At 42.5% G+C, this 13,425-nt stretch overlaps 1 protein-coding gene across 1 annotated transcript in view; it reads left to right on the top strand.

The window, feature by feature from the left end:
• Nucleotides 1-12,700, top strand: part of INPP5D (inositol polyphosphate-5-phosphatase D) — a 124,805-nt gene extending 112,105 nt beyond the window's left edge. Inside the window, exons 22-28 of the mRNA XM_060241947.1 lie at nt 1,799-1,886; nt 2,570-2,719; nt 5,799-5,895; nt 6,066-6,182; nt 8,004-8,276; nt 9,554-10,112; nt 12,421-12,700. Of these exons, the coding sequence (XP_060097930.1) occupies nt 1,799-1,886; nt 2,570-2,719; nt 5,799-5,895; nt 6,066-6,182; nt 8,004-8,276; nt 9,554-10,112; nt 12,421-12,462 (1,326 nt within the window). The 3' untranslated portion in view covers nt 12,463-12,700. The remainder of the gene's footprint in view (nt 1-1,798; nt 1,887-2,569; nt 2,720-5,798; nt 5,896-6,065; nt 6,183-8,003; nt 8,277-9,553; nt 10,113-12,420) is intronic.
• The last annotated feature ends 725 nt before the right edge of the window (nt 12,701-13,425 follow it).

Genomic DNA, 13,425 nt, shown 5'->3' with positions numbered 1-13,425 from the left:
ATAGCAAAGGAACACAAAAATCACTCCTCTATATATGCAAACAATGGTATAATGTAAAGGAATAGAGTAATGAAAAGTAGTAATAAATCATAAAATACAATACATGCAAGAAATAATTCATACAAAATAGAATAGAGCAGGGGTGGGGAACCCTTTTTCTGCTAAGGGCCATTTGGATATTTATAACATCATTTGCAGGCCATACAAAATTATCAACTTAAAAAACAGTGCTCCGCTGAAGGAGAATGATTCATGGCTGCAAAAGCAATACAAATAATTGTGTCTCTATTTGAAGTCATGTGAAGAGAGCCTAATTTGGCATGTGCGCGCGCACACACACACACGGCCCGCTGCCCTAGGCAAATGCCTAGGTCCAGAGCATTTTTTGTAGAAAAAGCCAAGAGAAAGGGAGAAAGCGAAGAGGGAAGGGATAATAGAGAACAAAGGGAAAGAAAGAAATAGAGGGGGAAAAGGAAAATGAAATGGAGGGAAGAAAGGGAAATAAATGGAAATAAAGAAATGGGGGGAGGAAAGGGGCCAGCAATCCCTGAGGGCCAGACCAAGTGATCTTGAGGGCTGTAAATGGCCCTCAGGCCGGATGTTCCCCACCCCTGGAATAGAGTATCAGTATAGTCCATGGACCCCATCAAGAGTTAAGAAAGAGTCAATATTTTGAGGAGAGGCCATTTGCCTTCTGGTGGCTTCTGGGAAAAAGAAGCTGTGTTGTGGTTGTTAAGATGGCTGCTAGAGTCATTGCAGTTAGGGCCTCTAGGCCCAAGCTGTATAGATGTAAATAAAGCCTGTCAGGAAGTGACTGAGATGGATTCTTTGTGGAACCTGCAGGATCTCCCTAAATTCCCATTATAATACACTCCAGCTGAAAATTGCCACCTAAAGTGCACTGCTCTAGAAAAAGCTTGTGTTTATGCAACAACTGAGTGAAAGGGGGGGGGGGATGGCCATAAGATAATGAAATACTACAGCGACAATACTACTTACCTGTTGTGGTTGCTGCCGCCACCACAAATCATTCAAGAACTGCTTATGATGTTCATTCATTTTTGCTCTCAGAAGTTCAGCTCCAATTCATTCGAAATCATTCTGAAAAGAATTTCCCCCTACTGCCTTGTAAAGGCAGACAAAAATAAGCCTGCTTGGACCCTGGATTTTCATCTTACCTTTGACTGAGAGCCACTTTACATATCATGTTTTTAAGGCATACACCTGATTCATTTGCACACCTAAAAATATAATGTGAAAATGTGTGTATGTGGTAGAGATGTGACTACAGTTCCCTGCCAATGGCAAGACCAGGTTTCAGTCCTGTCAATACTTCTGAGAACAAGTCATTAAGCAAAAATTACAATATAATAATTGAGCTTCAAAAGGGCCCTTAGGCTAAAATTGTCCATACTTTCTCATGAGTAAATTACAGGTATACAGTAGGCCTCTCTCCTATGTAAACACTTGCTATCCTACTTTAACATAAACACATTCACAAGGAAAAGGTACTGCTGATGAATACTACATTAGAGAGCCAGCTTGATGTAGTGGCTAAGAGCGGCAGACTCTAATCTGGAGAACTGGGTTTGATTCTCCACATGAAGCCAGCTGGGTGACCTTGGCCCAGTTCTCACATAACTCTCTCAGCCCCACCTACCTCACAGGGTATCTGTTGTGGGGAGAGGAAGGCAAGCTGATTGTAAGCCGCTCCAAGACTTCAAATAATGAAGAGCAGGCTATAAAAAAACAACTTTTCTTCTCTAGTTTTACTGAACTCTTTGGGCTTTTCTTGCAGCTGACTCCAATTATTTCAGACCCAGAGTACCTACTGGACCAACACATTTTGATCAGCATTAAGTCATCAGATAGTGATGAATCGTACGGTAAGCCTTATCCCAGAGGCTTGTGCATGAGTCAACTTCTACTTACAGTTAAATCACTGACAGCGTGGGGGAGAATGACAGCAGAAAGCTTGAATGACAGCTTTGGTGCTCTCTTTTCTGCTATAAAAATGCATTTCAGCACGTGTTGTAAGAGGTGACTTCATGTACTCATGAGGGGCTATGACTTTTTGTACTATGTGCTTTTTTCTATATGTATCTACCCACTCCCTCTCCCCCCCAATCCAAGCTGCTTAATGTAAGTGCATTTTGCATTGGTATATTCCTCTATAGTTTATTCAGACTTGTAAATACTTCTTCATCTACAGGCCACAGAAATCCACTGTCATGTTTTCAACAGGTGCACTACAGTGTAGTTCCAGCAGGTATAACCTGCCTCTCCCCCTCCCCAGAAGTTTTCTTGTGCAACACTAATTGATCCTACTGGATCAGAGCAAATGTTCATCTGTACTCAAATCAGAACTGGATCAGAACAAAGGTCCATCAGCCAGATGCTTCTTGGAAATCTACAAGCAAGGAAATAATTCAGAAATGCACAAAAGTTGAAACTGACAATTGCTTCCTGACCTTTTCCATTGTGCCTTAGTCCTGTTTGCTTTGAGATATGAGGGCAATGTGCTGTCAGCTTCCAGTTTATCAGAATCCATTCCCTCCTTGTTTCCTAGGAGAAGGTTGTATTGCCCTTCAGAGTGAAGCTACAGAATCCCCAGTACCAATCCAAACTATGCTAACACATCATGGGGAGAAGACAGGTATCTTCCAAGGAGAATTCAAGCTACAAACTTCCCAAGGCAAACAGAGAGAGAAACTCTATGGTAAGGCAATGACTCTACTTCTTGGTCAGGAAAGGTCAAGCAAGAGCTTGTTTTGTTTTCCTAGCAGCATTCTGAGATAAATCCAGCCAAAAGTGATGATGCAGGAGCGCCAGTTGAAGGGAAAAAATGGCTTTGTTTCTGTCACATAGTCCTTGTGTTGGAATTACTTCCATAGTTTAGCAGAGTGCTCTAGACTTACAATGGAGCAGAGTGCATCTGGTCAGTGTGTGTGCTGTCCCAGAACAGTTACACAGAGCCTCTTTATCTTTGTAAACTTATATGAGTCTTTTTATTTAAGGAACTCCATTCTAGACAAGATAGTAAAGTGACAGGATTCTAATGTAGTCTAACTAGCTAAGATTGACAGAGATACGGGATGCATGTCTTGCTTTCATGATGCCAACAGGAAATGGGATAGGTGAAAGTTGGCACCTCCTGAAAATGGGGTGGTGCAAGCAGGGAGTGTGATGCTGAGGGGAAGGTCAGCAGAATGCTGGGAGTCTGCCTGTCCTCCATGTTAACACCCCTCAGCCTCAGTATCCCATCAGGAACATGTCAGTAAGTTGTGTGGGCTGTCATATTGACCCAGAACTGCTCAGAAGGAGAAGAATGTAGTCTCCAGAAGCAAGATTTTGGCCTCCTTGGGCTTAGTTGCAGCTGGCACTTGTCACTGTTCAGAGGTGCCATGTCAGTGTTGTGCATTTGGGATTTTTCACGCTAGGTTTTAATGCAGCTTGGCTTCTTAACTGCATTGGGTTTTCTAATCCCCTAAAGACAACTACTCCCCTAAAAAACTCTCCCAGTTTTTTTTCTAGTTAAAGAGCCAAGCTGCATCAAAAACCCAGTGTGGAAAAGCACAGTTGTCTCAGGTGTGATATATTTTGTCACAAGTTGGGCCTGAGTCCCCTGGACCCAACCTGCTTTCATCTCAGTCACAGAGCCACTACAAGGGACATTGTTTTTCAATCTTGCAAGAACCAATTTGACTCAGAGCAGTGGTGCAGGGGATGGGCTCAGAGAGAGGCTCCTGCCCTCCACCCAACACTTTTTTTCCTGAGCAGAAATAGGCCTCAGTGTGGAGTTTTTTGCATAACTTTGGAGTTATATTTAAGAGTATTCTGTTATGCGGATAACTTTTCTGGAGCTGTTTCAGTTCATGAAATAGAGTTGCCAGGTCTGTGTTAGAAAATCCCTGGAGACTTTGGGGGTGGATCTAGGAGAAGGTGGGGTTTGGGGAGGGGAGGGGCCTTAGCATGGCACAATGCCATAGAGGCCACCCTTCAAAACAGCCATTTTCTCCAGGGGAGCTAATCTCTGCCAGCTGGAGATCAGTTGTAAAAGCAGGAGATTGCCAGGCCCCATCTGGAGGCTGGCAACTCTGCATGGAGGAGCATGGGGGGAATAGGCCCCCCCCATGCCACTATCCTAAGTCAAATTGGGTCCTGCTGGCTTTAAATGCAGCATTCCCTGCAGCTACTGAGTGACTGAGGTGAAAGGGAGTCAGGCCCAGGGAACCCAGACCCAATTTATTAAAAAAAACATAGGTTGGCCCTCAGATAAGCTGGAGAAAGGAGATGGCTCCCAGCAGTCTTCGGTGTTTATCTAGAAACCAAACATGGCCTGCCTGTCTATTTAGTCCTTTCCAGCACATACCTCAAAAACTCAGGAGAAAACAAAGCAGCTATGCCTATGACAAGGAGTAGCCATGTACCCTAGCCTCAGCTCTCTTGAGCAAGAACAGGAACAAGAGGGGGCTGGAATGCATGAGTGTGCCTGTTGTCCCACATGTGATAATGAAAGGGATGCTCAGTATACAAGTTATTGTGGGCAGCTGGTAGTTATTGCAGCCCTGAAGCCCCCATCCATAAAGTGAGGATAATTTAATACATTATAAAATCTAAAGGGGCAGCTGTGTTAGATGCAGCAAAAATAAAAGGGAGTCTAGTGGCACCTTAACTTCTAACCAGAGTTTACTCCAGCATATGCTTTCATGGTAATTTGACCAAATCATATGTTGGAATAAAATCTTGTTCTTCATTCATTCTTCAAACAGTTTATCCATATATTATATTTGCTCTGCTCAGAAATCCATCTCCATGCAGGAGATGATAGCTATGTCCACCAAGATAATGTATGAAGATAATAAGCATATCTGCTTAATAATTGCATGCATGGCTGAAAAGCCACATAATGAGATGCATGTATAAGAGCAAAAGAGAGGTGTTTTCCCTACTGGTAGATAATCTTTTTTTGCAGAATATTTAATGCATGAATAAGGCCTTCCTATTTAAAAGACCACAAAAAGAACTCTGATACTAAAGAGGTTAAGTATTTTTTAAAAGACTGTAAGTACATCTAATGGTTTCTGTACTCAGAAAGCATTTTTCTCTTCTGGGATTCTGTCTGAAATTTACAAGAGATGCATAGAATCCAGTTTCAACTTTCCCTTCCTGCTTCAAAGCACAAAAACAGAGAGAGAGAGCCCTCTACCTGATTGTCAGTAATATAGACTTCAGCAGAATTTATTTCCACTTGTAGAATTACAAAACTGGGAGGCACCTCTGTCTTTTTCCACTGGTCGAATCTGTTTAAAGTGGGCAATGAAGAGTGTATTCAGTATACAATAGGCTCCAAAATGCAAAGATAAGAACATAAGAAGAGCCCTGCTGGATCAAACCACTGGTTCATCTGTGTTAGACAGGATACTGATCCTGTCTAACAGGATACTGATCCTGTCTAATACAGTGGCCAACCACTTATGCCAGAGGGCCAACAACAGGGCCTTTTCTGCTCTCTGTATTTGCCCTGACCCTCATTCTCCCTACCTTGACCATGAAGTGGTCAGCATCTGAAATTGGAAATAATTGGAATTTGCCATCTGAGTCTTTTAGATTTATGGTACTGTTATTTAGATGTTTTATTTCAATTTCTGATGTTTTTATCATTACTGTACATTGCCCAGAGCCCTGCAGCAGGAAGGATTGGGTGCCCTAGGCAATTGCTATTTTTCCTAGTGGCAAGGCTGGCCTTGCATTCTCTCTTTCCCACCCCCTCTCTTCCCCTACATTTTTTGCTTCAGATTTTGTGAAGATTGAGCGGGATGAGTCTGCTGGACAGAAACCAGTAAGAAGTATGAGCAGTATAGACCATGGCAAAGAATGGGAGCCCACAAATAGGTATGTTGGCAAGCAGCTGAGTTCATGAGATTGAATTGTTGACTGGTGATATGCCTTCAGGCAGCTCTATTAGAACCAGAAGGAACTGGAGAATAAAGATCTGGGAAAGTTGCTTCTAAATAGATGGTTTATAAACAAATAGAATTCACTAACCTTCTTTTCACTTCAAGGGGCTGTTCTTCAAACAGGAGATCCAGTCACCTGGTAGCCAAAGAAGCAGCTGCTCTTGCTCGCTCTCGAGGAACCATAACAGCATCTCTGGATGAGGGCAAAGAAGATCTCTCATGGTAACCTCATGATTTCACCTGCATTTGCTTATATATGCTGAACACTGAACACTTCTTTCAGACTGGGTCTCTCTGGATGCACTCATTCTACCATTTCTGCCCATATATAGCCTATTGATATTTTTTTTTATCCTGTAAAACAATTTATGAGGATATATTCATGCACTCTTCAGGAAGAGTTAGGGTAAGTAATAGTCAACAGATTCAGAGCAGACATGCAATAAAGATAAATAGCTACTGACATGTGAATGCTGTTATGGGGGGGGGGGGGCGTATTGTATTTTATTGTTATACTTGGAGAAGCTGCCATTTGGATTTTCCTCAGAGGTACCACAAGGTCTTGGGCCACTCATGGCTACCTGTCTTATTTGTTTGTTCAGCAGGCAGAGTTTCCTTAATAACCTATTTTAAGTTTCCTTAACAGCAAACTTCCAGGCAGGTAAGAGTGGGCGAAATTACCATGGCCACTTGTCTTTAAACCAAGTGTTTTTGAGGCACAACTTGCCATTGCACTTTTCTAAGAATAACATCTCTTTGATTAAAGAATATTACTAGTACAAGGAAGGAATGCTATTAGAAGTCTAACATGAAAGATACGTTCACAAAGGATGTTTTCTCCTTTTCCCTTTGTTCCTACTATATTAGTATAGCCTGTGGGAATTCAAATTAGAATACCATGTGATCCCAGAATTGCCCTTTTGGGGCTTTTGCCAAAATTTACAGACAAAATTTAAATGACCAATGAAAAATTTACTCACAGCTGCATGTATTGGAAACAAGATAAGTTGCCTAATTTGGAGATTTGAACTCATAATATTTGATTTCTCATGCAAATGGAAAAATCACTGCCTCTAGAAATATGTAGGAATGGAAAGTCTTTGCTTAGGAAAAACATATCATCAAAAATTATATATAATAAATATAATATAAAGGAACAAGATTAAACTAAAAGAGAATATTAGGCTGGGTACAGATGGGCAGCTTTGGGCACACTGGGGCCCCCCCAAACTGGAAAAGACAAAGACCGATCGGATGCTCCTGTGCAAGGCACCTGTATCTTGCACGAGGGGCACTTCAGTGCAGTCAGATGGTTATTGTGTGCCATCCCCTTAGTGTGGTTTGAATTTCTTTTTTTTAAAAAGAATACTAGTGAGTGCCTAGAGCAGATTGGCAGGTTTATACTGCCAATCTTCCTTGCTTGTGCTCTCCAGTGTTCAGACGCCTGGAAAGTTGGATGGTGTGTGGCAAAAAAAAAATGCTACCACTTAGGTTTTTGAGCTGTCTCAGAGCCACTAGAGGATGGGGTGAGTACAGGAGACAGACGGGAGGCAGGTGTGCACATTTGGACTTGATTTTTTAATGTCTGCGAGCCGTCCCTGTGTTGGTTTAAACTGCTGGTCTGGACCCAGCCTTAGAGAAGCGATTTTACACTATATTATACAATTTTACACTGTATAAGTATTATAATATTTTACTGTGACTTGCATTTTAAAAATCTGGTCTACCTTACAGAGCTATTGCAAAGAATATTATAACATATTTGAAGGACTTTGAAATTTGAATATACTATACAAATGCTAAATATTATTTTTACCTTCAGGCTTTTCCTTATCCTATCCCTCTCTTTCTAATGGTTGATGGTGCCCATCTAGCCCCATCATATTCAAAATGATGGTGGAGCTGTTAGCCAGTCTTGTGTGAAAGGGCGGTAGTCTCTCACCACTGAATCATCAGTTGTCAAGAGTGGCAGACTGCCTGCTTTCACTTCCTGTGTATGATTCTGATTTATTTCTCTCCACACTACCACTTTTACCTCTGTAGTACAACAGCCACAGATATCAGCAATCCAAACTACTTACGGATGGCTGCTGCCTCTCAGCAATTCCCTGCAACGGGACAGCTTAAACAGGTCCCATCACCTGACCAGGCACCTGCCCTCTGGAATTATGACCCACAAACCAAAGACACCCCTTCTCTGATGGGGCTGGAGTCTCCTACCATGCCTTCCAACTTATCACCCCAGTCACCAAGATCACCTGTAACTCAAGCTGTAACTCATCGAAATCCAGGATACAGGAATCAGGATCACCAACTGTGAGTTTTCTCATATCTATAGTCTCTTCTCATTTCACCTGCTTATCAGTACAGGTTGGAATAGGAATGATTGCTGGGCTATAAGTGCTGGGAGAACTTGCAGTTGCCCTTCAGCTGCAGAGCTAAATGCTATTAAAGCAGATGCCCCCTTCATCTCTGTCATGCTAGTTCAAGGCAGAAGATCTGAAGGGAAAACCAGAGAACTTTGGTTCCCAGCCTCCTTGAAGCCATTTGGCTATTGCTTGCCACCCTGACACAATAGCCCCACAACAGGTAGCTTCCCCCATGCCTGTCAGTCAGAATTCTTAGGCACACTCTGACAGACTTATTTCAGCCTCTCTCTTATGCTACCCCCTCCCCCCCCCCCCAATTCTGTTAAACAGGCAGCTTGGCTCAACAGAGAGCTGGCATAGACAGAATCCAGTCCTTTTGCACCGGAGTGATCTGGGAATGACACAGGATCTTAAAAATATTAACTTTATTTGGGAAACAGAGGAAGGAGAGAGGTCACATACAACTATTTGTGTGGGGGGAAAGGAGTGGAGAAGGATTTCAGACCCCAGGAAACAAAACAGAGTTAAAATAAAACAGGAGGTTAATGCAACCCTAGCTCAATAGCTTAGCGTTCTTCATAGGTCTCAAGCTATGTTGGCTTGACGTGGGCCTATCCCACAAGGGACTCTTTTTCCCTTTCTTGCACCTGGAAAAAAAGGCCATAGTAACTTTTCCCTCAAGCTTTTATCAATTTTGTTACAGTCGAATTTCCTTGAATGGATAGGTTCTGTATTTCTGCTCTGGCTGGTGCTGAGCAACTCAGTTTTTGAAGGAGAAAACCTGTTCTTTTCTTTGTGGTGCTTTGTGATCCACTGTCCTGTTCTTACTCTGCCTAGGGATGCTGCCTGCTGGCCTAGCCTAGTTTTGGAGCTTAATTATGAAAATTATGGACACCAGGATGGGACTCATGACAACCAGACTTTTGCTTTAGTTGTAGGGCTTATAGATACAATACCTGTGTCATTCTAGAGTAGAAAGTTAGTGTATATAATTTCACCAAACTATTCTCAGCAACCCAGTTTAAGGTGTTTTATTTCTTCCTAGCATCTTAATGATTGGCAACTGTTGTTGTTGTGTATGTAACCACCTGTTCCTGTTTTTTAAAAAAATCAGTATTCTCATCTGTTTTCATCACAGCCATTTTGATATTCTTCTAACTCTTTACAAATGTATTTAATGTAATCTTGCTCCACCTTTAGTTGCTATCCCTTTAACCATTGCAGATATGCTGAGGTAAGGAAAAGTGTTGTTGAACCTTTGCTACTGGAAGAAATGTACTCCAAACCAGAGATGATTGACAACCCACTGTACGATTACACAAAATCCAAGGACAAACTGGTATCTAAGAGAGAGCAGGAAGTGATCAAGGCTCCACGAAAAGAACTCCCATCTACCCCTGATCAGAGCTTTACCAATCCACAGGAGGTGGACGCCAGCAAAGCTTCTAACAAGCAACAATCCTCTCCTCCTTTCATAGTCCCCACACCCCGATTCCGTTCTTACACTTGTTCCACCCAGTCAGAGGAAAAGACTGTTCTGAATGAAAAGACTCAGAGCAAGCAGATGCTGTATACCAATGTAGATGCTCTGGTGCCAATGAAGAAACCTGTCAAAATCTCAAGGTCTGAAGTAGGGCACAGCAAGCCACCTCTTCCATCCAAGAGCCAAATGGTGCTTGACATGCTGAACCCCAAAAGCCGAGATTATCGTGAGAGTTCAGAATTACCACACCTCAGAAAGCACCAAAATGAAGATGGAACTGTCAGCGGAACAGTGGTGCCGGTAGGTTGCTCAGTTTCACTTTGGTGTTAGGCATCCAAGGTGGTTAACAATCAAAGGTCATAAAAGCCACACAGTGCGATGTAATGCTAAAGTAATCCTAAAAACAATTAGACTATATCATGCAACAGTAAAGCTATCATTAGTTAAAATAAAAGAGAACAGACGGTCATAAAAAATGAAAAAAGCTATCATTAGTTGAAATAAAAGAGAACAGACGGTCATAAAAATGAATCAAAAAAAGGTTTTCCAGAATAAAAATGTTTCTAATCTTCCATGTAATACCTGGGGGAAGGAGCTACCTGGTCTGCTGAAGACTCTCTCAATCATGGGTTCCTGATAACCTAAGGCCATATTGTGCAGGTTCCCATAGAGAGACATTGATCTCATGGCTTGAAGAGGTCAGAATGATTGCTCCCATAGTAATTCACTCAACACAGTCACCTCAAGACTAAACTACTGTAATACATTCTATGCAGGGCTACCTTTGAAGATACTTGAGAAACTGCAAGTGGTCCAGACTGCAGCTACCAGATTGCAGACAGGAGTGTCCAGTACATATAACACCTACCCTATGGCAGCTGCACTGGCTCCCAACTAGTTTCTGGTGCCAGTTCAAAATATTGGTTCTTGAAGTCCTAAACGGCCTGGGATCCTCATACTTTTGGGACTGCCTCTCCCAATATGATCCTCCCTGTCTTCTCCAGTCTTCCACTCTGAATTTACTGGTCCACAAACTGCCCACCTTGTCTCAACAACGGCAAGAACCTTCTCAGTAGTGGCCCCCATCCTGTGGAACCAGCTGCCTGAAAAGGTGCGTGCCCTGCGGGACCTCCCTAGGTTCCACAGGGCATGCAAAGCTGCTCTTTTTCAGGCAGCCGTTGGATGATTTGATCCACCAGGCAGCTGGTATACTTCAGCTGTGTCTTCACCATCCATGCATCCTACCCTGCTTGATAGTGGATAAATTTTAATGGGGATAGATTTTTAACCATTTCATATTTTGAATTATTTTATTAGTGTATTTTGTATGCTGTTAGTCACCCCAAGTCCCTTTTGGAGGAGAGAGAGTGGGATATAAATTAGATAGAGAGAGAAGGAAGGGAAGGAGGGAGGGAGACAAGTCATATATAGACCTCAGTTGAGAAAATGACAAAAACATATAATCAAAATCTATCAAGTCCAAACCATGTTCACAGGCAGCTCCATGTCCAGCATCTTATATGAGTCACCTTGAGAATCAATTACTGTAACACCCTCTACATGGGGCTGCACTTGACTCAGATTCAGAAGCTGCAGCTGGTGCAGAATGCTGCAGCCAGGCTACTAATGGGGCTTCCTTGGCAGAAGCACATCCAACCTGTGCTGAGGGCGCTGCACTGGCTACCTGTTGCAAAGTCAGGGAGAAGGGCACATCTGGGTCTTTGTCCACAACAAATAATAGCCTTTAGATAGCCTTTAGATGTAAATGCAGGCAAGCCAGTAGTGGTGCAGGCAGGACTGGATCTACATTTGGGGGGGGGGGCAAAATTAAAAAATGACATCCCCTTATGGGCCCATTCTATGTTATGGGTCCATAGAATAAAATGGACTCCATACCCAATTTGGCGCCCCCCCCCCTTCGTCGGCAGCCGGGTCAAATGCCCCCTCTGCTCCCTCCTAGATCCGGCCCTGGGTACAGGACAGCCAGAAACAGGAAGAGATGGTGCACAACTTGGAGTCCTCAAAACTGCATGGAGACACAGATGTGGTCCTCAGGCCAAAAAATCTGTCCATGCCTTTCTGGGGACCCAAGTTGGCTTACATAATTCTTTAGTTTGAACCTGATCTCCCAGATGCTAGCCCTACATTCTAACCACTAGGCTCTAACACTGGCTCTTTTTAGAGTGCCACACTAGATGTGATGGTGTCATTTCAGTTTCCACAAGCTTGCCACCATCATTTTAAAGTTATTTTAAAATGCCAGGAGTGTGTGATCATGATTAGTCCCGCAGCATGGGTCTCATCCCCCTCCCCCCACATCATTAGGTGTCAAAACAGCCGTGGATTGGTGCTGGCCATTTCTGCACTTGATAAGGCATGGGAGGTAAAAAAGAGGACCTCAACCTGCTACATCCTGATTGGACCCTTGCAGCAATTTTAAATCACTTTCAAATGGTGATGGCATCCCTGTGGCAGCCACAAGGTCACCACTGCATCTGGATTGGCCCTACATTTAAGGTGTGCACTGCTTGCCTTTGAAACCCTATAATAATTCTCTTGCAAAGCAGCTTAAGAGTGGGTGTGATTGTTATTTTTTTTGTCTTTGCAGCCAATACGAACATCAAAGATGAGATCCTTGGAAGAGTCCTGAAATGAATCAGACCTTTCCCAGAGTCTGCATTATTTCCTGTCATTGCCTGGTGCACAAAGCACTGGATTTTTAACACATAAAAGAGAGAATCTCTATATATCCACTCACATCTTTTGAGATGCAAGGCTAGTTTGGACCAACAGTCATTAGGTTACCATTGGACTTTTATGTTGCAAGTTTGGTAATTCTTCTGAGATCAAGGAGGCTGTCTTATGAGAGGTACAGATATTGGAATGCACAACATCCAAAGACTGCTCTAAACACACAAATTGTCTCTGTAGGATACCACATTTTCAGATTTTTGTGATGGAGCAGACTGCTAAGACAACCATCTAGACAGTGGCAAAGCCTATTCTATTGCCTTTTTCCTTACTGACAAAGAGAAAGAGCAAAGAACACAGGCATTTTAAACATGACAGTCTTAATAACTCCTATGGGAATGGGGCAGGAGGAGTACGGATTTTCTTCAGGAATAAAAATATATCCTTTGAGCCACATGCCCATTGATTATCATTGCTGCTGTCCCATTCCCCAACTAGTGTTATATTTCCTTGATTGGTAACTGAATCAGGATGAAAGGGGTCCCACTTAGGTACAGAAAAATTCCTATAGGATAAGGCCAGTGATCTCAGTGATCTGGTCTGCCCTCCTGTATTATTGATTCAGGAAAATGTGGAGGTTTCTTTATGATCTTCAAGGATAAATAAATAAATAGAAACAACCACTAAACATTAACCATTCCAGCCTTTTCAAAAGGCAATCAATTCCTCTGTCAATCAGAAAGTCTTTCTGATTGGTTAGTAGCAAGATGCATGCTAGTTTTATTCATATCAGCTATATTGTTACATTTGTCTTTATTTTTATTTCCATCTGTGATTGTTAAGATACAGCTTTTCCATAAAATTGTGTAGTTTATATCATCTTTGCTGCTTTTCCATGTTTGTTGATAAAATTAAAATGATA

This window comes from Heteronotia binoei, chromosome 6 (genome assembly GCF_032191835.1).
Source record: "Heteronotia binoei isolate CCM8104 ecotype False Entrance Well chromosome 6, APGP_CSIRO_Hbin_v1, whole genome shotgun sequence".
Taxonomy (NCBI): Eukaryota; Metazoa; Chordata; class Lepidosauria; order Squamata; family Gekkonidae; genus Heteronotia; species Heteronotia binoei.
Note: the sequence above shows the minus strand (reverse complement) of the source record. Positions and strands in the feature narration are given on the sequence as shown.